At 37.0% G+C, this 25,849-nt stretch overlaps 1 protein-coding gene across 1 annotated transcript in view; it reads right to left on the reverse strand.

The window, feature by feature from the left end:
- The window catches only part of CATSPERB (cation channel sperm associated auxiliary subunit beta), a 110,650-nt gene extending 107,583 nt beyond the window's left edge, over nucleotides 1–3,067 (reverse strand). The window contains exon 1 of the mRNA XM_057733257.1: nucleotides 3,013–3,067. Coding sequence (XP_057589240.1) covers nucleotides 3,013–3,067 — 55 coding nt within the window. The remainder of the gene's footprint in view (nucleotides 1–3,012) is intronic.
- Between the last annotated feature and the right edge of the window lie 22,782 nt (nucleotides 3,068–25,849).

Consider the following 25,849-nt stretch of genomic DNA (forward strand, 5'->3'; position numbering starts at 1 on the left):
TTCATATCTTCCGTCAAATTTAGCCATGATTTCTTCAAATAGTCTCTCTGCTCCTTTCTCTCTCTCTCTCCTGTTACTCCCACAATGTGTGTATTGGTCCACTTGATGGTGTCCCAGAGGTCCCTTACACTCTGTACACTTTTATCCAATCTTTTTTCTTTCTGTTCCTGAGACTTGATAATGAGAATTGTCCTATCTTCAAGTTCACTGATTTTTTTCTTCTGCCTGCTTAAATCTGCCATTGAATCCATCTAGTGAGTTTTTCATTTCAGTTATTGTACTTTTCAGCCCCTGCATTTCTTCTTGCTTTCTTTTCGAGTTTTCTGTCTCTCCATTGATACTTCCATTTTGCTCATACATTGTTTTCTTGACCTTCCTCACATCTTCCTTTGATTTTTAAAGTATCTTTAGCATGGTTGTTTTAAAGTCTTTATCTAATAGATCTGCCATCAAATCTTTTTTCAGGATAATTTCTGGTGATTTATTTTTTTCCTTTAATGGGTCATACTTTCCTGTTTCTTTGTATGCCTTGTAATTTCCTGTTGAAAACTGGACGTTTGAATCTAATAATGCTTGAATCTAATAACTCTGAAAATCAGATTCTCCTCATTCCCCAGGATTTTCTTTCTTTGTTAATGTTTTTGTTTATTGGTTTTTTAAAAAAATTGTTGTAGTCTGTCTCTTTATCAAGGATCAACCTCAGGTATAAATTTAAGGTCTTCTTAGGTCTTTTATGAGCCTGTGTCATTTTTCCCTGGGCATGTATGGTCACTTTCTAATTTATCCCCATATATGCACTTTTTTTTTTTAATAGTCATTAATGTCTGACTCCCAAAGAAGGAAAAAATGAAAAAGGGAATAAAAGGGGACTTCCCTGCTGACACAGTGGTAAGAACCCACCTGCCAATGCAGGGGACATGGGTTCAGTCCCTGGTCTGGGAAGATTCCACATGCCATGGAGCAACTAAGCCCATGTGCCACAACTAATGAGCCTGTGCTCTAGAGCCACAAGCCACAACTATTGAGCCCATGTGCCACAACTACTGAAGCCCATGCACCTGGTGCCCATGCTCCACAACAAAGAGAAGCCACCACAATGAGAAGCCCTCACACCACAATGAAGAGTAGCCCTGCTCTCTGCAACCAGAGAAAGTCCATGTGAGCAACGAAGACCCAATGCAGCCAATAAATAAATAAATAAATTTTAAGAAAAGGGGGGGGGAAGGGAACCAGACCTTTAAGTCCCTTGAAAATCTGTTCAGCTGAGGGAGAGGGGCTTGCAACAATGAGGGGAGGTACAACAACAATGGCTGCCTGCCTCTTTGTCTGCACCTCTGTGCAGAAGCAGCAATCAACAATCAGAGCACCAGATCCTCAATATTTGGAAGACAGGGTCCATTTTACCACCCTGACTTCTGCAAGCTGTGTGACTGCTCCAGGAACATGTGCACAGCTGCATGCCATGGGGCTGAGGGTGAGGGGTGGGTAGCTTCTACTGTTTGACTCCAAGATTTTAAAAAATATATTCAAATCACATTGTTCTCACCAAAAATCTTAAAATTTCAAAGAATTTTATGATGTTGATCAGTACAATGTATAATAATTTTAAAAGATTATTTCATCCTTTTTCATCCCCTTTTAATTTCTGGGTTTTGTATAGGTTTATAAGGTACACAATAAATTAGTACAGTAATACAAGTACACAATTTAAAAATAAATAGCAAATATTGGGGAATCAAGCTTAACACTTTTTTTTTTTAACTGATGCAATGCATGACCAAAAAACTGACTTCATGACTGAAGATCTGGTGTAAACTACTGTCATGGTCTTCTGTATGTTCTCTCTGCCTTTCAGCTCTCCCTCCACCAATCCACTTTACACAATGCTGCCATATTAATTTTCCTAAGCTGTAGCTTTGAATGTTACTCCCCTACCCAGTCATTTTAAATGACTTCCCAATGAATACAGACTAAAGCCCAAATTCCTTAGCCTGGTATTCAAGTACCTCTATAATATAAGCCAGTTTCCTATCTTTCCAAAGTATTTTACTTTTTCTATTCCTTCATTCAAGTCAAAAGGAACTATACTGCTCCCTTCATGTTCTGTGGTTTCCTACCTCCACGACTTTATTCATTGCTTACCCTGATGTTGTCTTCATAGGACACTCTTCCCCATGTATGCATAGACATTGGGGGACCCAGATGGATTGCTATCTTTCATACAATGTTTTCTCTGACACACTCCATCCCCTGCCCCAGTCGGAAGTACACTTTCCCTTCTCTGAAATCTCATAAATTTGCTGATGACACTCCAATCATAGGTTATGTCCATGCTTGCGTAATATATTCTCTAGTAGAATATAGGAACTAGAACTGGTTTATCCCAGAACTCACCCAATTCTGCAACACACCTATATGTAGGAAGAGAGCCTGAGTCTCTCCATCCATTCAGTCAACAATTATCTTGAGAAACTACTATGTTGTGGCAGATCCAATTCAGGATACTATAGAATCTATATAATCTGTACAAGTGGAGGTGGATTTGTCTTATTCCTTTTACAAAGTTTTACACCATGAAAGTCCTATTGGCCAATTTAATCCATGTATTAATTTCAGAAAATTCTCAGTCTATTAGCCTATACTTCAGTTTACAATTCATCTTACATGCAACCATTCATGGAGGAAAAAATCAAAAAGATCTATCCAAATAATTCAAATTTTGAAAATATAAAATGCTCCTGAAAATTTAAATATTCTATGACTTCTAAGTAACGAAATCCTATAACAAAAGTCCCAATGTACACAATGATATTATTAGAAACCTCTGGACCAGAGTACAACAATGATATTATTAGAAACCTCTGGACCAGAGTACAACAGAAAAATTGGAAGATAAGGTAAAGAGGAAGTACTAAAAGAAAAATATTTTAACTGTTAGTGAGGAAGAGATATAAAGGGGAACTCCTGAGAAGATTTTCTCTATTTTAGAGAGTAAAAGACTCTGAAACTTACCTTTATTATATGTTATTCCTGATGAAAAATCAAACATGTCCACAAGTAAAATCATAACATATAAAAGTGGTAATTCTAGCTGTTGGAAGAAATAGGAATTATTTCCAATCAATTACTCTGAACATATTTTTTAGTTCCTTTTGCTATAAACAATGGCATAGTAAAGAAATCATCTCTTCTTTGAATTAAAAATATTTCTCATTATGTGACAAAAGCAGACAACAACTGACTAAGCTCTACATTTGTTCCTTAATTGGTATTAAAGGTATTTATAAACATAATTATTGCAAACTAAAGAGCTTCTCAGATTTCTCTGCAATGTATGTAACCGTTAGAGAGGTGTGATCAATTCTACAGCTCAAAAAGATCTATCCAAATAATTCAAATTTTGCAAATACAAAATGCTCCATTATGAGAACCCATATGTTTTTCTCCTCCCTGAAAAACTGTCTGAAATGTATTATATTCCAGACCCCAGTCTGGATCACCTCTTAATAAGTTATCTTCAAATTTGTTCCAATTCAGTTCTCTCAAGTAAATATAAAGAAGATCTCTAACTTCATTTGAGTGGATTTGATTGTATCTGTCTTTGACTCAAGAACTAAAAACTTACTTTGAAAGGCTCTTAATGCTTTCATTGAGGAAAGGAAACCCGAGAAAGCATATTTAAGGGAGAGACAGCCAAGGAGTGATGTTTGGACTCTCCATGGCTTCGTGCTAGCTGCACATTCCCTTACTCTAGTAATTCAGCCCATACACACACACACACACACACACACACACATATGTACATATATATATATATATATAATTTTTTAAGTTTAGAGATGGAATGTACTTCAGAGTTGATATATGAGACATTAAGTAACATGTCCAAAGTGCCTCAGTAGCTAGTGACAGAGTTGGGCTTAGAACCAAGGTCTCCTGATTGAATAGATCTAGTCAGCATACAAAGATGCCACAAAATGAAAATTTAAAAACTTATTCCACACCATGTACTTGAGTAGATTTGAGCTCTCACCAAAACTGTTAAATTTGTTCACCATAACTCTGCTTCATATGTATATTACTCATTCTTTTCCTTCTTCAATATTATGACTTTTCTCTATTTGGTACTACCTTCTTTCAACAATTATCTTACAGTTGGAGAAAAAGCACAAACTTTGGTCTAAGATTAGCTCTGCCCTTTGAGATGCTTGATCTTTGGGAAGTTACTTAACTTCTTCAAGTAAGTAACTTTCTATTCAGTAAAACAGGGATAACACCTCAGAGAGTTGTTGTGAGAATTAAATAAATAATATACTAAAACATCTAACAGCTAGCTAATTTACACAGAGTAAGCACTTGATAAATATCAGCTCTAAATCCATATCTTTATATATTGAAGCAACTTCTTTATCTTTATCACACTCTTCTACTCATCCTTTAACAGTCAAATTACCTGCACTTATTTTTCCCAATTAATGCTTAAGAGTTTCATGTAACGGTCAGATATAGGTCACACATCTGGGCATTTGCTATTCTCTGGCATCAAGTAAATATTGGGCATTGTCCCAAAGGAGGAACCTACCTCCCGCACCATCCGGTTCATTTGTAGTTACTCTGTTATCATGGAAGTGATTACACTGCAAATTCGTACTATAGTAGCCCCTTATTTCTTAATTCCCTCTTAATGGGATGCCCAACCAGCTGCACTTTTCTTTTTTATATTTTCCCGAGTTTTCTTGCATATAGGCTGAGAAAGAAGACCCAAAATTGGGAGCTGAGTTTTCACAGTTTACTGGTTTAGTAATCCACTTAACTTTGGTAACAGCCAATCAGCTGCTACCAAGTTCAGAAGCATGCTTAGAAAAATCTAAAGGACAGGCAGTTGGAATTTCTAATTAACTGCCTCTTTCAAAGAGCACCAAAGGTCATTTTCTTTAAAAGTCTACAAGATGTGGAGTTTCTCCAAACCTATCATCTTTTATACAACATCCATCTAGGAAGGTTCAGAAACCTACAGGTGACTTATCTACACAATATTTCAATCATCATGGGATTACTGAGTGCCTGAGGAAAAACAAATATGTTAAAAGACCCCACCAACTACCTATAATGAGGTTTAAAGGGAAGACAATCTGTCAAAGAGAGCTTCATAATTGTGTCCTGAAGGAAGAATGGGACTTAAAACAAGTAACGATCTTAGTGATCTTAGTGATAGCGTAAGCAAGAAAAGTAAATACACAAAGCAAAAAGATAGGAATCAGCTACTTGTGCAAGGGAATCAGTACGACCAAATGATATGTCAATGTGTTCTTCAGGTTCATTCCTGTGTAAATGTCCTTGGTGGGATTGATTATATCCACTCAGGCTGCCTTTGACTAGTAAGCTGAGACTGAAAACCTTTCTTACTCAGCACCTGACTAGTCATCAAGGTCACAGAGACTAACAAATAATGTTTTAAATGATGATGATAAAACCTGCTTTACATTCACGTTTTCCTGCAGAAGTCCCTTCACATGGCCATGTAGAATCTGCTTATACACACATCATGAAAGATAGCTGGGGTTATCTATTCCTAAAGAGCCCACATAAGAAAAACTTTCTCTCACCTTTTCTGGTGACTTTAACTGAAAGAAGAAAGTTACTCCTCAACCTGTAACAATGTGCAAAACTCAACAAAATATCTCTCCCAATAAAGGCTCAGTTCCTCCCCTGTTAAGAGTAAGGATCTGCTTCTAGTCAGTTGCTGCTGAATTACACTTTGATGCCAATGAAAGCTCCCAGAGCAGAGCTTTTACCTGTAACAGTGGAATAAAAATGTTCTTCCCCCTGGAAAACATGACAGGCACTGTGAAAAATACAAACAGGTATAGAGAAATCAATTACCCATCAACCAACAATCAGATATAACCACTGTTAACACTTTGACTTATTTCTACAATCTGTCCCCTACACATTCATGTGTTTCACGTAGGATGCTTCCATATATAGCTTCAGTATATGGCTTTCAGTCATTGTTATTCTGATCATTTTCTCATGTAATTTAACTTTTTAAACATTTTTTTCATAATTACATATCTAAAATAATTACAATGCATTTAAACATAAGTCATTCAGTTGTTTCCAGTGTTTTTCTGTTATGAATAGTATGGTACTGAATAATTCTGAACAAAAATATTTCCCTGTACTTAAAAATATTTCCTTAGACTATAAATACATTTAAGAGTCTTGATATATGTTGGAAAATTGCTTTCCAGAAAATGCAGTGTGGAGAATTAAATATAACCTATAATAATTTGATAGGCAAAAAAGTATCTAATTGTTTTAGTTTTTAAAATATTGGTGCAATTTAATATTTAAGACACGCTTTTAGCCATTTTGTCTTCTACAAATAATCTGGACACATTCTTGACCATTTTCTGTTGGAATTTTAGTGTTTTGCTTGTGAAATTGATAGGGACAGAGTAAAGGGACAAAGTAGGTGATTAAATAGTTAATCCCACTAGAGGATTGTAAGTAGAAAAAAGTATGGGACACCCCTGTAAGCTAATGATTACTCAAGAAATCAGGTCTGCTTAACCACAAAACCAAGCAGGCTTGCTTAGCAACAAATCCATGCAGCACAAGCATGAGACATGCCCCAAAACAATAAAACAATGGTGGCATGAGACCCACATCCTGCCCAGTGAGCGCAGTAAGCTAATGATCTCCAGGACATGCTCTCTGCACACATTAAAAAAAAACAACAGTAATTTATGGAAAGGCACTCATTGTACAGAGACCTGAAATAAGTTTTACAGTCCTGGCTTGACCATGTAGGGACAAGAAACTCCCCTCATGCAACCTGGAAGAGGAGCTGATGATGCAAGTATGACCTCAACTCAAGAAAGACAAAGAAGATCCTTTCCCTCTCCTCACTTTTCCTTTGATTATAAAGCTGTAACCCACTAAGTTCTCAGCGCAGCACCCTCTTGCCTGCCCACAAGCGCCCTATTCTAATCACTTATTATCTATCACTTTGCCTCTTGCTGAATTCTTTCTGTGCTGAGACATAAAGAACCAGGCTCCTCGGAGCCCCCTGAAACAACATCTATCCATTTCAAAATGGTAAAAGAATTCTTTGCAATATTTACTATGAATATTAAACCCAAGTGGTCACTTAATTTTTTTTACAATGGGCTTTGATGTACAGTAATTCAAATCTGATGCAATCAAATGTATCATTATTTTTCTTTGTTTCTGTTGCCTTATGGTTTCAAAGTCTACCCCCATCCAGAGACATACTTTTCTTATGCTTCTTATAAAGTTAAAAAATTTAAAGACTCAATAAAATAACAAGGACATTTTGATCACCTAGATTAACATTACTTCCAGTTTAAAAGGAATTATTATGAGATATTCCAACATCAGAAAAAGATTCCAAACAAAAGAAAAAGAAAGATTGCATAATCAGCCTCTCCATATCCATCATCTAGCTTCAGTCTTGTTTAATCAATACACCCTTGGGCTTCCTAGGTGGCGCAGTGGTTAAGAGTCCGCCTGCCAATGCAGGGGACACAGGTTCGATCCCTGCTCCAGGAAGATCCCACATGCCACGGAGCAACTAAGCCCATGTGCCAAAAAAAACAAAAAACAAATCAATACACCCACCCATTCATCATCCTCCTTCAGGATTATCTTGAAGATCTCCTAGACATTTATACATATTTCTAAGAGAAAATGACATTTTAAAAATAAAACCACAATACCATGTTATGCCTTAAAATAATAATGATTCCTAGATATCCATCCAGTGACTGTTTTTATTACCTCGGTATACCATTCTTAATTTTTTTAATAGTTTGTATGAACCAGGATCCAACAGGGTTCATGTTTGCTATTGGTTGATGTATTTCTGAAGTTTTTAAATCCACAGGTAACTACCCTTCTTATCCCCAATCATTTTGTCTCTCTCTTTTTCCTTGCAACTTATTAGTTAAGTAGTTCGTTCTAATGTTTTCCTCACAGTCTGGATTTTGCTGATTTCATCATTGTGGTATTTTTACACCATAAGTTTATTTCATTTGTCCTGTAAATCGTTAAGTAGATTTAAAGGCTTGATCAGATTCAGGTTAATTTTTTTGGCAGGGACACTTCACAGGTGGTGTTGAGTACTTCTAACAGGAGGCACATAATGTCTGGTTCTCTCTTTCCATGATACACCAGCAATCATTTATTGCCTAGATCTGTTAAATTTATTGGAGGTTGCAAGATGGTGATATTTTATCACTCATTCTTTATTCATTCACTGGAATACTTCTATAAAGATAATATTTCCTTCACCAACTATTTGGTTATCCAGCGGTATATTTCCTAATGAAAGGCAAAAAAAATGCTTCATTCTTTTCCTTCACTTACCAGTTTTGATTCCCTAGAACTGATTTCCTAGCATCTCAGAAGCAACCAGAAAGATCTGCTTTTAAGTATCATTATGAACTCATAGCTTTCTATGAGTGTTTCTATCCACTACAGTTTTACCCTTAATGATGTTCAAACTGTCCAATTTTTGCATGTATGGTCTTCTTAAAGTTGGCTCCTGAGTGCTTTTACCATGACTCTACTCAAGTCTCTGATTGCTTGCTTTCTTCCTTTCTTCTGGAACAAAACAGTCCAGCCTCACTTGATACATTTCTGTCCCAAACATGGAATCAGTCATTTCCATATGGAATTATGATTCTTTTTAGTGGGAAATGGTATTTACAAACCATAATTTTGGAGCTAGGCCAGTCTTTAAAAAATAAATATACAAAAACTTAATGGAAGATATATTGTGGCTACTTAAAACTGAATTTCTCCACATATTCACCAAAAAAAGAATCACATAAAGAGGAGAATTAATAAAACAACACTAGAGCGACGATTGCACAGAGATTACTAATAACTTCAATTTACATTAAAGGAGAAAAATAAACCCAGCAGGACCAAATTCAGAGTCCACACCAGAGCACAGTGGGGTAGAGATTGGGTGGGAAAGAACAGAGGTTCACAGGAGTACAGCAGTGGTATGATACAGGTGAAATCCTCTCTGATAGAGTTCTACCTGGGAAAAGAAATACTGAGAAAAGATTTGAGAACTGGTAGATTAGAACACTTGCTGGAAAATCTCCTTGCAGTTTTAGGAAGGCACCATTCAGAAGAAGAGGTAGGTGCCTCTGAATGGGAAGGAATTTTGCAGATGTTTGATGATGAAGAGAAAAAAGAAAGCAAACAATGGAAATTAAAGCTCTTACAGAAACAAAAGAGAACCACAAAATCAGGAAACACACTGACCCCACACTTAACAATTGAACTTCCTTTAGCAACAGAAGAGGATGCTTTTGAATTAAGAAACCTAGGTAGAACCAATGGCATTTTTCACAGAATTAGAACAAATAATTCTAAAATTTGTATGGAAACACAAAAGACTTCAAATAGCCAAAACAATCTTGAGAAAGAAGAACAAAGCTAGCAGTATCATGCTCTCTGATTTTAAACTGCACTACAAAGCTACAGTAATCAAAATGGTGTGGCACCGGCACAAAAAGACAGATGGATCAACGGAACAGAACAAAGAGCCCAGAAATAAATCCATATTATATGGTCAATTAATCTACGACAAAGGAGGTAAGAATACATAATGGAGAAAAGACAGCCTCTTCAATAATTGGTGTTGGGAAAACTGGACAGCTACATGCAAAAGAATGAAACTGGACTACACTCTCATACTATTAAAAAAAAAAAAAACCAAACTCAAAATGGATTAAAGACTTAAATGTAAGACCTGAAACCATCAATCTCCTAGAAGAAAATATAAGCAGTACACTCTTTGATATTGGCCTTAGCAATATTTTTTTTGGATCTGTGTCTTCGTGCAAGGGAAACAAAAACAAAAGTAAACAAATGGGACTAAATCAAACTAAAAAGCTTTTGCACAACAAAGTAAACTATCAACAAAAGGAAAAGGCTGCCTACTGAATGGGAGAAGATATTTGCAAACAATATATCTGATGAGGGGTTAATATTCAAAGTATACAAAGAGCTTATACAACTCAAAATCAAAAAACAAACCACTTAATTAAAAAATGGGCAGAGGACTTGATTAGACATTTTCCAAAAAAGACATACAGATGGCCAACAGGAATATGCAAAGATGCTCAACATCCCTAATCATCAGGGAAATAAAAATCAAAACCACAGTGAGATATTACCTCACACCTGTCAGAATTGCTATTATCAGGGACTTCCCTGGCAGTCCAGTGGTTAAGACTCCATGCTTCCAATTCAGTGGCCGCGAGTTTGATCCTTGGTCAGGGAACTAAGATCCCTCATGCTATGCAGCATGGCCAAAAAAAAAAAAGAATTGCTATTATCAAAAAGACAACAAATAATAAATGTTGGCAAGGGTGTGGGAAAAAGGGAACCCTCGTGCATTGTTGGTGGGAATATATTAAATTGGTGCAGCCAGTATGGAAAACAGTATGGTAGTTCCTTAAAAAAAAATTAAAAATAAAACTATTGTACAGCCTAACAATTTCACTTCTGGATATTTATCTGAAGAAAATGTAAGCAACTAATTCGAAAAGATATTTGAACCCCTATGTTCATTGCAGCACTATTTACAATAGCCAAGATATAGAAGCAACCTAAGTATCCACCAACAGATGAATGAATAAAGAAGATGTGGTTGATATTATATATAATATTACATATATGATGGAATATTACTCAGCCATAAAAAAGACGAAAACTTCTGATGTGCAACAACACAAATGGACCTAGAGGGGATTATGCTAAGTGAAGTAAGTTAGACAGAGAAAGAAAAGTATCATATGATTTCACTTATATGTGGAAATCTGAAAAACAAAACAAATGAACAAACATAACAAAAGAGAGTCCTAGAGACAGAGAACAAATTGGTGGTTGCCTGAGGGGAGTGGAGTGGTGGTATGAATAACATAGGTAAGGGAGATTAAAATGTACAAACTTCCAGTTACAAAATAAATGAGTCACAGGGATGAAATGTACAGCACAGGGAAATAGTCAATTATGTTGTAATATGTTTGTATGGTGACAGATGGTAACTGGACATATCACAGTGATCATTCTGTAATGCATAGAAACATTGAATCACTGTGTTATGTACCTGGCACTAACATAATATTCTGAGTCAATTATACTTCAATTAAAAAAATATATAGACACTGAAAAAATGCATTAAAATGCTAATGATGGTTATCTCGGGGGGATGGGTAGGTTATGGGTGATCATTGATTTTTATTTTACACTTTTATGTATTTCCAGTTGTCTGCAATGAACGTGTATTGCTTGTAAAATCATAAAGAAAATCAAAAAAAGTCACTATAAAATGTTTTTAAAATAAAATTAAAAAAAAAGAAAGAATTGAGAAACCAGATTTCATTAAAAGTAAAGTTTTCTGCTATATGAAAGGCACTGTAGAGAGAGTAAAAAGACATAGAGTGGGACAAAAATATATTTGCAAAAGACACATCTGATAAAGGGCTGTTATCTAAAACACACAAAGAACTCTTAAAATTCAATAATAAGAAAACGGTCCGATTAAAAATTGGGCCAAAGATTTTAACAGACACCTCATGAAAGAAGGTATATAGATGGCAAACAAGTATATGAAAACACACTCCACATCATATGTCATCAAGGAAATGCAAGTGAAAACAATGATACCATTACACACCTATTAGAATGGCCGAAATTTGGAGAACTGACAACACCAGTGCTGGCGAGTACGTGGGGCAAGAGGAGGTCTCATTCATTTATTGCTGGGGGGAATACAAAATGGCACAGCCACTGGGAAGAGAGTTTGGTGAGTTTTTTAACACAACTAAACATACTCTTACCATATGATCCAGCAATTGCACTCCTTGGTATTTACCCTAAGGTAAGTTCACACAAACTCTTGCACACAGATGTTTATAGCCACTTTATTCCTAATTGCCAAAACTTGGAAGCAACCAAGGTGTCCTTCAGTTGGTGAATGAATAAATAAACAGTGGTATATCCAGACAATGGAATGCTATTCAGCACTAAAAAGAAATGAGCTTTTTACATGGAGGAAACTTAAATGCATATTGCTTGGTGAAAAAAAGTCAGTCTGAAAAGGCTACTTACTTTATGATTCCAACTATATGACATTCTGGAAAAGGCAAAACTATGGAGACAATAAAAATATCGGTAGTTGACAGGAGCTGGTGGGGGAAGGAAAGTGTGAATAGGCAGAGCACAGAAGATTTCAGCAATAGTGAAAAATACTCTGTATGATATGCTAATCATGGATACATGCCATTTTACATTTGTCCAAACCTATAGAATGTGCAACACCAAGAGTGAGCCCTAAGGGAACTATGGACTTTGGGTGATTATGATATGTGGATGTAGGTTCATTGGTCATAACATATGTACCACTCTATTGGAAGATTTTGATAATAGGGAAGGCTATGCATGTGTCAGGGCAGGAAGTACATGGGAAAATCCTATACCTTCTTCTCAATTTTGCTGTAAACCTAAAACTGCTCCATTTTTTTCTAAAAATTTGAAAAAAATAAAAGAATCACATGGAAGAAAAAGAGACATAGATACTCAAATCTTGCCCCCTATCTGCAGGCTTGTCCAAAAATCATATGACATTTCAAAATGCACACAAAATAGCAGGAAATATCCATGCAAAGCTATTAGTAGAAATGTGAATTGAAATATTTTAGCAGATAACAATATTCTCCCTGTGCCAAACAAAAACCAAACGGAAAAACTATAAAACAGAAAAAAAAAAAAAACCTGTAACACAACACTCTAACCTGAATTAAAATGTTAAAACAAGGATTTGCACATTGAAACAAAAATTACCTTAAATTATAAGTTCAAAATAAATCAGAATAGAAACAGAGGAAAAAAACAGGAAGATGTGAAATGAGAGTTGACCAAACTCAGGAAATGGAAGAAAAAGACAAAACAATCTCAGAAGTTAAAGATGAAATTTCAAGGGGCCTGAGGGAAAAGAGTTTTGACCAGAAATATAGTAGTGGTCATAGAGAAGAGGAATGAAAACTATTGAGAGCACAAAATGAAATAAAGAAAATGGTAAAAGCATTGGAGAAAAAGTAATAAGTATAGACAATGGGCAAAGAAAATCTAACATCTCAGAGCAAAAAGAAAGGCACAGGTATATAGACTTAAAAAGAGCCACAGAATGCTAACAAAAAAATGAAAACAGTCTCTTATCTGGACACACCTCATGAAATTTCAGGACAGAGAAATTTCCACTAAAGACACAAGAATCAAATTGGCATAAGTCCTATCAGCAATACTGGATAATGGAAGAAAATGGAGCAATGCCTTCAAGGTCATACAGGAAAAATAAATTATTTTTAACCTAAGTAGCCATTAAACAATAAATGGATAAAGAAAACGTGGCATATGTATATACACACACACAAACACACACACACACAATGGAATATTATTCAGCCATGAGAAACAAGGATATCCTGCCATTTGCAATAACATGGATGGACCTTGAGGACATTATGCTAAGTGAGATCAGTCAGACAGAAAAAGATAAATACTGTATGATAACACATATGTGGAATCTAAAAAAACCCAAAACTCATAAATCAGAGTAAAATGGTGATTACCCGGGAAAGGAGTAGGGGGAGGGATAGGAAAGATGTTAAGGGTACAAACTTGCAACGAGTAGTAAATAAGCCCTAGAGATCTAATGCACAGTACAGTAAATATAGACAACACTGTATTATAATTATCAACTTGCTAAGAGACTAGATCTTAATTATTCCAACCACCAAAAAGAAATGGTAATTATGCGACATGATGGAGATGCTAATTACACTATAATGGCCATCATATTACCATATATAAATGTATCCAATCAGCATGTTGTACACTTTATAGTTATGTGTCAAATATTGCAATTAACAAAAAATTTTAAAACATCTATTCCATCACTTTTTGATAATAATAGCTCTTTACTTCAGGGAACTTACCCTATCTCTCTAGCCTGGTGCGACTGCTAATCACGAATCCCTTCCCTGACACAGAAAACAAACTTATGATTACCAAAGGGAAAAGGTGGGGAGAGGGATAAATTAGGGGTTTGGGATTAACATATGCACACTACTAAATATCAAATAGACAACCAACAAGGACCTACTGTATAGCACAGGGAACTATACTCAGTATTCTGTAATAACCTTATAGGTTTTCCCTTATAGGGAAAAGAATCTGAAAAAGAAAAAATATATATATATGTATTATATATATAATATATATATATATAACCAAATCATTTTACTGTACACCTGAAACTAACACAACATTGTAAAGCAACTATACTTCAATTTAAAAAAAAAAGAAAGAAACCCTGCCTTTCCATAGCTGACTGGAATAATTAAGATCCAGCCCCTTAGCAAGCACGAGCACTTGCCTCAAGCCAGGACAAACAGGAGCTCCTTTCCTGGACCACGAATCATAAGCAGAACAACAAAAGGACTGGTGATGGTGGGAGTCCATTCTTCTGACAGGATCCAAACCAGATTGGTAAGTACTTTGTGTATAATCCTCTCTGGAACGGCCTCATCTTTATCATTTCTAATCCCGGTTCATCAGCCTTTGAGTCAGTGAGCAACCCATCATCCTTCAAATAAATTCTGTTTTAAGTCACAAATCTATTTTTACTGTAGGATCTAATTGATACAACTAGGACTCAGAAAGAAAATGAAGATATTAAAGGCACATTATTCTCTTGGTAACAACAACAAAATGAAAGGGGATAAGAAACTCTAGAAAAGTCAAAATGCTCTACAATAAAGCAATGTTCTAAATCATAATAAAAGATGACACTTCTTAAAGCTAGGGTGCTTTACTTTTCTGTTTTATTTTAAATCATAGTTATATATGCATGTATATATGCATATGTATATATATACATACATATACGCACAAATAGTTCTACAAGGTTTATTGTAAAAATACAGCAGTTCCTTGTATCCTCTGCTCCATTTTCTCCACCCAGAGACAATTACTTTCAATCTTTTGTTGTTTTGTTTTGTTTTGCTTTGCTTTGTTGTGTGTTAGTTTTAGGCATTACCTACTGGCTTTCTACTCTGCAAGAGGAGGACTGGGCTCTCTTTTCCTCTACTCTCCAAACACATATGAAACCTTTCCATTCCTCCATTATCCAACTATCTTTTGATCTGTTCATCTAATTTTCTTTCCACTCCTATTTCCCATCTCTCTGTCTTTTTGTTTAATTTTATGAGTTTTCTCAATTTTGTCTTCCAAAGATTTTATATTAATTTTTTTACAATTCCTATAGTACTTTTATTTCTAATAGCTGTTTTATTCTCAGAATTTTCCTTTCCATAGATTCTATTCTTATTTCATTTATGTAACATTCTCTTTTCTGAGGCTATTAATGATAGGGTGTGTGTTTGCTTATTTGTTTTTTAATCTCTTTGCATAGCTAGATTCCTCCAAGTCATTTTTTTCCTTTTAATTTTTTCTGGATCTGTCTTTCAGTTTTGAGACCTTCCCAGCATTCTTCATGATCTTTGGTTGTTTTCTCAGATTTAAAATCAAGTACTAAGAAGTTTAAGTTCTGGATCCAAGAGAATGACCTACCAACTGTGAAAAGGGATAAGAAAGAGTAGCAGGTTCTGGAGAAGTTGTTTCATTTGGGAACAATCAATGTTTTTAGCTCTTTTCTCTTTGGCTTCTCAAATTTCCCCTGGCCTTCCCATCTCCTTTCTAAAGAGTACAGGCCTGGCTGTTAGCACTCTGGGGTGTCAGAATCTAGTATTTAAGCATCTAGTATTTAAGCATTCATCTCCCCATTTTCAGTATGGTGCCCCCTTTCTCAAATATGCTTGATTTCAATCAGTCCAGCAACCCTCTGCTTTACCCTCTCCCAAGAATAAACCTCAAGCCACTGTCTGGGTAGGGAAGGGCAGCCGCTAGTCTGCAGAATATTGAGGATCTAAAAACTTCCATGGGGAGAGTAGCATTGACATATATATGCGACCAAATGTAAAATAGATAGCTAGTGGGAAGTTCCTGCATAACACAGGGAGATAAACTCGATGGTGGGTAATGACTTAGAGGGCCAGGATAAGGAGGGAGTCACAGGAGGGAGGGGATATGGGGATATATGTGTAAATACAGCTGATTCACTTTGTTGTACAGCAGAAACTGGCACAACAGTGTAAAGCAATTATATTCTAATAAAAAGCTTTAAAACAAAAACAAAAAAACTTCCATGGGTATTCAAACAACCTTACTTTTAGCACCACTTTCATCTCTACTTCAAGAGGTACTTGCTGCTACCGAGTCTGCAATGCAAACCCCATTGCTTCCAATCTTGCCTCCATGCCAGTTTAGGATTTAGCTTTCCTAGGTCTGCTAATTCAGTTACCACTTATCCATCTGCTTTTCAGCTTTCTAAATTTTGTTCCTAAGGTCATTTCTCCAGTTCTCTCTGTCCCTATGGGTTTATGCCACTTTGGAAATCCCTTTAGTGTTTAGTTTGGTAGGAGTGAGAGTAAATACGTCTGCTCAGAACCAATAAATAGCAATCCTAAATGTGCCATGAATTTAAAGAATTGACGGAGGGTAGTAAAAAATCCACTTGATTTTGATGCTAGGCAGATTTTTAAAAATTTAGATAGTTTCAGATGTACAACACGATAATTTGATTTGCGTATTTGTATTGCAGAATGATCACAATAATTTTAGTTAACATCCATCTAGGAACATTCTCTTTGATGGTCTAGAGGTTATGACATTGGACCCACTGGACCCAGGACCCTGGAAATAAACAGTATTTTCACAATCATTGAGGCTGACATAACCTAAGGTGACACACAAAGATTCATGTTTTTGTATAATCCCCTCTCCCTGAGTGTACACAGGACCCATGACCTGCTTCTAACCCATAGGATATGGCAAAGGTGATGAGATGTCACTCCTCTGATTAGGTTACATTATATGACAAAGGTGATGGTATATCACTCCCATGATGATGGTTCATTATATAAGAAGACTGAGCAGGCTGGAGGGATCGTACTGCTGGCTTTGAAGAAGCGAATAGCCATGTTGGGAGGGGCTCATGGAGAGGGCCATGCAGCAGGGAACTGCAGGCAGCCACTAGGAACTGAGGGTGGCCCCAGGTAGTGAGAAGTAAGGGCCCTCACTTATACAACCACAAGCAAAGACATTCTGCCAACAATCTGAGCTAAGATGCAAATACTTCCCCAGTTGAACCTCCAGATGAAAAATCAGCCCAACCAACACCTTGATTTTAGCCCTGTGAGATTCTAAACAGAGAACCAGCTAACTTGAGTTTGGACTCCTCCCCCATGGAAACTGTGAGGTAATATGTTTCAGGCCACTAAGTCTGTGGTGCTTTGTTACACAGCAGCAGAGAATTAGTACAGGTCACAACAAGGATTTCATTGACTTGCAAGCAGAGACTGCTACCCAGTCACTCCAGGTTCTTCTGCCTCCAAATCAACAGATGATGAAAGTTAGTATACTGGCTGGGGTGATTGATCTTGACTACCAAGCAGAAACCAGGTTGATCCTACAAAAGGCGAGTAATCAGGGGTATGTATGACTTACAGGAGAATCCCCCAGGGCATCATTTAGCACTTTCATGTCCTGTGATTAGAGTCAGTGGAAAATTACAACAACCCAATTCAGGTAGGATGGCTAACAGGCCAGACCCTTCAGGAATGAAGACAGGGTCACCCCACCAGCCAAAAAACTACAGTCAGCTGAGATGCTTGCTTAGGGCAAAGGAGATATGGAACGAGTGAAGAAGGTAGTTATACATACCACCAACGACCACATGACCAGTTACAGAAACAAAGATAACAGTCATGAGTATTTTCTCCTAATTTTAATATGAATGTGATATATATAAATATATATGTCAAATATATATATAAATATAGATATCTATATATTTTTGCAGCTTTCCCTCTCTCAGCCCCTTATCATCTAGTGTGTGTTAATCATAGTTAATTTTACATCTCAGTTTTTAAGTTACAGGATAGCAAAGGAGAACTCTGCAATCACTGAAGGACTCTGTCCTTTCCTGGCGGAAAGGTTAGCCTGTTTCGGTTGTGCAGGGCAAAATTGTATTATATGAGGCAGAAATATGACTCTGTTATTGTCTTTATTTGGACATTAAGTATGATTTAAGCAGATGTGTATGAGAGCCAAGTTGAGAAGTGGTAGACTGTGATGGCTTTGTGATGTGTCAGCTTGGCTACATTCCCCAGAATTCTCTTTCTAGCATGTTTCTAGTTAGGTTGGGCTACAAGGGATATTTTCTCACGAGTTGGAGGACAAACGGAAAGCTCCAGCCATTTTATAGAATCCATGTACCTTCTCCCAGTTATTCAATCAACCGCTAATCTAGGTACTGCTGTGAAGGGATTTTGCAGGTTCAAAGACCCTAACCAGTTGACTTTAATGAAATAGATTATCCTGGATTGGCATCATTTAATCAATTCAGAGGCTTCAAGCTTCAGCTTGTGCTCCTGGGTTCCAGGCTGCCTGTGATCTTCCCTTCCTGACTGCCTGCCCTACAGACTCCAGGCTTGGTTGGCCAGCCCCCATATTTGCATAAGACACTTCCTCATAATAAACAAACTAGAGTGTATGTGTGTGTTTGTGTATGCACATTCATATATATGTCTCTATATATACATAGATAGATGGTAGATAGATGATAGATAGATAGGTAGACGGATAATCTCATTCTGGTTCTGCTTCTCTGGCTGAACTCTGATACAATCATAATAAATCCTACTGACTGGTTTCTAACGTTTAAACTGAACTTATTAAAAAAGCATAGGTTGGCAAAACAAAAAATAGAGGAATCATATTTTATAAAGTTATAGGGGGTAATCATTGGAAGAACACAGAAATTAGAAAAGATGTCTCTGGAGAGGGGGATGAAGGCAAGAACTGACTGGAGCCTGAAACTATTGCTTTTCATCATTATTTCTTTGGTACTACTTTGTTACCACATATTTGTATATCTTCAAATAAAAGAAAGCAACATGTGGACAGCTTTTTAAAAATATGTGGAAAAAGAGAAAAAAAAGGACTTCACTGGCAGTCCAGTGGTTAAGACTCCGTGCTTCCACTGCAGGTGGCACGGGTTCAATCCCTGGTCAGGGAACTAAGATCCCACATTCTGTGGGATGCAGCAAATATATATACATATAAAATATATATATATATATATATAATTTTCCTCCCCAATGGAGACAATATAGATTAGTAAAGAGTAGGGACTCTGTAGTTATGTTTCCTAGACTCTTATTCCTATGGTCTTTGTTAACTGTGCTACTTTGAAAAGGTTACTTACCCCTCTAACCCTCAGTTTCTGTCTCTGAAAAATGGGGATAATACTACTACTTATCTCACACAGCATGCAAGTGTGTGTGTTCATACACACTTTTGCTTTTCCTTCTAAAGTAGCTTACTATACACCCTGCTATGTTCTATACTTTTGAACCTAACAATGCATCTTGAAGCTCTTTCCTTATAGCTGCCCCATTCCTTGTTAGTGGCTGCCTCTTACTCCATTGTGTGGATGTACATAATTTATATAAGCAGCCACCTATGACAGACATTGCAGTTATTTGCAATCTTTTTCTATTACAAAGAATATTCTCACCCATGTCATTTCACGCATGTGTAAATATGGCTATAAGATAAATTTCTGTGAATGAAATTGTTGGCTTAAAGAAAAAGTGCTTTTAAAATTTTACTATTATCAAATCTTCCATCACTGCGGATGTGGAAATTAAGGTACATTTTTACTAACAGCATGTGAGAACCACTGTCTCCACGCCCTCCCTGACCACAAGCTATTATGCTGTGGAAAACACTATATTGTCACAGTAGTTGCATTTCTTATAGTATATATTTTCTTTTTTCTGAGGTTTTGCCTACTTATCTGGAATGTTGACCTCTTTCTTACTGATTTATAAGCATTCTTATATGTTAAGGAAATTAGCCCTTTGTCTATGAGGTGAACTACAAAGAATTTCTTCCATCTGTCTTTTGTCTTTAGACTTTTTTATGGTGACTTTTTTTTTTTTTGTAGTTAAATAGATGGATTTTCTTTTTTATCTTGTGGTAATTTATGGTTTCATTTTTTAACGTGACTGGCTCATCTGGAAATCATTTTGGCATAATCTGTTAAGTAGAGATCCAACTTTTTTTTTTTTTTTCAGATGGCTACTCAGTTGTCCCAACACCATCTACTGAATAATCCTTTTTTTCTCCACTGTTTGGAAATAAAACCTTCATTGAATTGCTGTATATATTTTGGGTCTGTTTCTGGGTTTTATAGTCTATTCCTTTGAACTGTTGATTTGCAAGTGTACCAGTATCTCGTTGTTTTCATTATTGCAGAGCAAGTTTTTATATTTAATACGGTTAATGCCCTTTCATTAATCTTCTCTTTTCAGAACTTTCCGTGTACAGTAAGTCCCCTATATACAAATGAGTTCCTTTGCGAGAGCATGTTCATAAGTCCAACAAAGTTAGCCTGGGTACCCAACTAACACAATCGGCTGTATCATATTGCACTGTAATAGGTTTATAACACTTTTCACACAAATAAGACATAAAAAACAAACACTAAAAATAAAGAAAACATTTTTAATCTTACAGTACAGTATCTTGAAAAGTACAGTAGTACAATAAAACAGCTGGCATACAGGGGCTGGTATCAACTGAACAGGCAAGAAGAGGAGCGAGAGGAGGGTGGGAGATGGTAGAGCTGAAGGATCGTCAGCAATAGGAGACGGAGGGCAAGCTGCAATTTCACTCCCGCTTACGCTGATGGCAACGGTTCTGGTCCTTGCTGGATTCAATTCCATCTACCCTCTTGAAAAAATGATCCAGTGATGTCTGGGTAGTAGCTCTTTTTTTCTCATCATAGATAATACAGTAGCACTGGATTGTATGCTGAATGGCTGCTGCAACCTTCGTGTACTGTTCTATGTTCGGGTCCTGTGCCTCAAAAACTAACAGTGCCTCCCCAAATAAAGAAAATCCCCTTGCCACTTCCTGCGTCGTGAATCTCTTCACTTCTTCAGTTATGTCTTCTTCCTCTTGTCTCTCTTTGCCCTTTCTCTGGGCCTCCATTTCCATCAGGTCTTCATTAGTAAGCTACACAAAGTAAGTACACAAAAGCACAACCACTTGAAGAGGATGCATGCATGTGACAATGCACGCCAGACACATGAGCTTACATGACTGGACATGAAAGCACACGTCTGCATCACTGAAAGTTCACAACTTGTAGGTTCATAACTTGAAGTTTCATATGTAGGGGACTTACTGTAATTGTTACTTCTTAATTTTTCCACATGATTTTTAGAATATGCTTGTCCAGTTCCAAACAAAAAAACAACAACAAAAACACCCTGCTGGGGTCAGTCAGATTAACTTAAGGAGAATCAATATGATGATGATCTTGAATTTTCCTATCTAAGTGTAGCAATACTTTTACATTTCTTTAGGTCTTCTTTTTTCTCTCCATGGTGTTTTACCATTTTCTTTCCACGGATTCTGCATGTTTCATGCTAAGTCTATTCCTTTTAATCTTTTTCTAACTTATGCAAAGGGATCATTTAATCCATCACTTCTTATAACTAGTTGTTAATTGAATATATGAAGTTCTATTTTTGTGCTTTCTGTCTCAGCGACCTCACTGAAGTAGTCTACCACTTAGCCTTTCAATTGATTTCTGGGATCTGCAAATACTGTTTTAATCTCCTTCTTTTAAAAATGTGTATTGTTTACCGTTTATTTCTAGTTCAGTCTAATTGCAATGGCCAGTACCTTCAAAACAAAGACAATTATGACGACTTCATCCTTATCTCATTTCTGACTTTAATGGGGGTGCTTAGAGTGTTTCTTCATTAAGTATGATGCATCTATTTGTTAGTCTTCAGCAGCTTATGGTTGTTTGATTCTACAGTTTCTAATCTGTTAAAATCATTCAGTTTGAATGAGCTCAGTTCATTATACCCTAGTGTACTGATTTTGAATCTAGACTCTCAGAGGGGGAAAGTGCAGAGTCAGCAGCTACGTGGGATGATGGTGGTGTCATAAGATTTCTGAGAGTAACTACAAATGCAGATGACTATAAACTTTGAGAACCAGTAAACCAAAAAGGTATCAGGGTGAAAGGAGTGGTAGAGAGAATTATAGTAAAAGAAAAATGGAACCAATTTTACAGACGGAGCAAGATTCCTTGGATCCTGGGGTTGATATTCAGACCAAAATAAGTTGGCTATTAGGAAAATTACTGGGTAATATATTTCTAGTAATCTCTAGAGCTCTTCAGTTTGATCTTCAGTTCTTAAATAGAAGAACTGAAAGTAGCTGGAGAAAGAATAGATCACCTGCAAAGAAATAATTAGAAAGACAATTGACTTTTCCTTAGTGATAATTAGGACCAGTAGGCAATGGAAAAATACCTCAAAATGTTGAGGAAAATAACTGTCAACTTATAATTGTGCACCCAGCAAAACTATCTTTCAGGAATGGGAGTAAAATAATTTACAGATAAAAACAGAGAGTATTTACTATCAAGAGTTCCACACTAAAGTAACTTCTGAAGTAGGTACTTCAAAAAAGAAAATGATCCCAGAAAGATCACTGGAAGTATAAGAAGGAATGATGACATAAAGGGAAATATAAAAAGGAAAAAGGCAGTGTTCTTAGATGCAACTAACTTTGACTGACTTTGAATTAGGAGTCAACTGAAAGGATATTTTGTGACCCACACAATTGCTGGGAAGGCCCATAGGAGCCAAAATCACAGCTAAATATCACACCACAGAACAGTCCATGAGCACATTTTGCTGCTGCAACCAAAGCACCGAAAGCCTGCAGCTCACCACATGACGTCCACTGACCAAAAGCCAGGTACCACCTGTGCAAACAGAAGGTTGCTGGGATTCTCTACTGCCCTTGCTTCTTTTTGTCACAAGCTCCAATTCAAAGTTCATGTGGGTGTCTCTGATTGATCAAATCTAGGTCATGTGCCTGGGACCAAACTGCAAGGAAGGCTGAGATATCAACTATGTGGTGTTTTGGGTTCCATTCACACCAAGACTCCTATGTAAGGACGTCCCAAACACTGGAATAGGGGGTGCCAAGCAACGCAAAACAGCTAACAATGTCCACTACAAGCAGAAAGTTTAAAAATCAAGTCAGACCACTGTCAAAAAAAATAAAAACCAACAGGACAAAACCATAACTAAGGCAGAATGTTTTAGTTAAGATTTTTTAAATAACTAAGTTTGTAGTGAGTAGAATCAGAGACATATTTCAAACAAAATATTTTACTGGAAAATTCACAGCTGAAGGACCCCTAAAAGTGAAAAATCCCAGGCAGATATCCATAAAGTGGAGAAGTTCCAGGGCAAATCCTTTTGTCTGTGCCAAAGTATTATGCCTCCAAGAAAAGCAGGGGTAAATTATCTGTGGGACAGCACTGGCATATCAGCCAAGTCACAGATGATCGTTCCATCACGAAACATTGCTTGGCTCAACTCTCAATCCCTCTCCCTAAGGTCTTCAAAGAAAAACAGTACCTGGGGCTTCCAACAGAAGCATAGTCCCAGAAATGTACCTTGAAATTGGAAGCCAGTATTGGAGCCAGTGATTCAAAGAAGGTGGACAGGTCGGAGGTAGGCGGTACACAAACACTAGAAATACAAAGCAGCAAATTGAAACCAGGAAAGCAGGAGGCTAAAGAATATGGTTATCGGGACTTTCCTGGTGGCACAATGATGAAAAATCAGCCTGCCAGTGCAGGGGACATGGGTTTGATCCCTGGTCCAGGAAGATCCCACATGCTGCGGAGAAACTAAGCCCATGTGTCACAACTACCAAAGCTCGCATGCCCTAGGACCCGTGTGCCACAACTACTGAGCCTGAGTGCTGCAACTACTGAAGCCCATGAGTCTAGAGCCAGTGCTCTGCAATAGGAAAAGCCACCGCAATGAGAAGCCCACACACCACAATGAAGAGCAGCCACTGCTCGCCACAACTAGAGAAAGCCTGAGTTGACACAACAAAGACACAATGCAGGGAAGGAAGGAAGGAAAGGGAAAGGGGGATGGAGGGAGGGGGGGAGGAAAGAAGGAAAGGAAGGAAGAAAGAGAGAGAGAATGAATACGGTTATCAAAGACCAAGATTACTTTAAAAGGTGAGTGGGGGAGCACAGAGCTATAGGTGGTGAAAAGCAGGTATGGCAGTGCACTGAAGAGTAGGCAGATGCGGTATAAAACCTAAGAAACTGATAAAAGTTGGATGTGGGGTAAGCACTGTCACATAGCAAACACTGAAAAGTAATAATGAAATTATATATGGTAAGACACTCCCATTTTTATAGAGACAGAAAAAGGAACTCTATGTCTCTGCTTGTGCTAATTTTCAAATTTTTTTTTTTTTAATTTATTTATTTATTTTTTTGGGGGGTACACCAGGTTCAATCATCCGTTTTTATACACATATCCCCATCTTCCCTCCCTTCCTTGACGCCCCCCCCAAGCCCCCCCCACCCTCCCCGCCCCAGTCCTCAAAGGCATCTTCCATCCTCGAGTTGGACTCCCTTTGTTATACAACAACTTCCCACTGACTATTTTACAGTTGGTAGTTTATATATGTCTGTGTTACTCTCTCGCTTCGTCTCAGTTTCCCCTTCACCCCCTCAAATTTTTTAATAATCACTTGATTTGCTCATTCATTCCAAAATATTGATTAAATATGTGTAGGCTGGAATGAAATACTGACATGCCTTTGTATTTGTGGAATTTATAATCCAGTGAGGGATAAAGTCAAAAATTAGTAAATGATTGAAAAAATTAGTAAGAGATCAGGAGTAGTATAGTGCTATGATAGAGAATACGGGGGTAAGGGGTATGTACTATTGAAGGAATGCCTCTTTGATATGACAACTAAACTAAAAGATGAGAAGAAGGCCTTCATGTGAAGAGCTGTGTACTTAGTGGGTTGAGTGGAGGGGGTACGTGTGGAGGGCAGAGGGGGCAGCATGTGAACTCCTGATGGTTCTTCCCATTGTATGATTCAACATCAATGCAGTTATGATAAGGATGTGTATAATGAGAGTACATAGGAGAAACACAAAAATGATCCTGGAACAGTGAAGACTTCAGAGAATTCTCAAATTTTGTGTTTTCATTTCTATGAAAATCTTGAAAAACTAACAGAATCATTTTCTGTATCATCTGGATGACTCTATATAACTGAGCACTGCCATACAACTCTATTGTTCAAGTATGTGTTCGTGAGTTTTGTCTGAACTTGCCTTACATTTCAAGCCTGAATAGAAACAACAATTCACATTATTCCTTTCTCTTCCCAATCCCCAGTTTTAACTTTTGTTACATTAACAAAAAGCACTGGACTTGGCCCATTATTTGAATATGTTTTCCTGGTTCCTCTTCATCTCTCTAACCTCTTCATGTTGGAGAACTTCAATGCTCAGTCCCTGGTACTCTCTCTGTCTAGATTCATTCCCTTGGCAAGCCTATTCAGGCTCTTAGCTTTAAAAATCATGTATGCCAATGATTCCAACATGTACATTTCCAGCCCAGAGCTTGTCTCTGAACTTCTAACTAGTATCCAGCTGTTGTCTTGAATCTTTATTTGGATGGCTCGAATTTCAAATTTAACATGACAGAAATGGAAGTCTTCATCCTATCCCCTCCACCACAATAAA

This window comes from Hippopotamus amphibius, chromosome 4 (genome assembly GCF_030028045.1).
Source record: "Hippopotamus amphibius kiboko isolate mHipAmp2 chromosome 4, mHipAmp2.hap2, whole genome shotgun sequence".
Classification (NCBI taxonomy): domain Eukaryota; kingdom Metazoa; phylum Chordata; class Mammalia; order Artiodactyla; family Hippopotamidae; genus Hippopotamus; species Hippopotamus amphibius.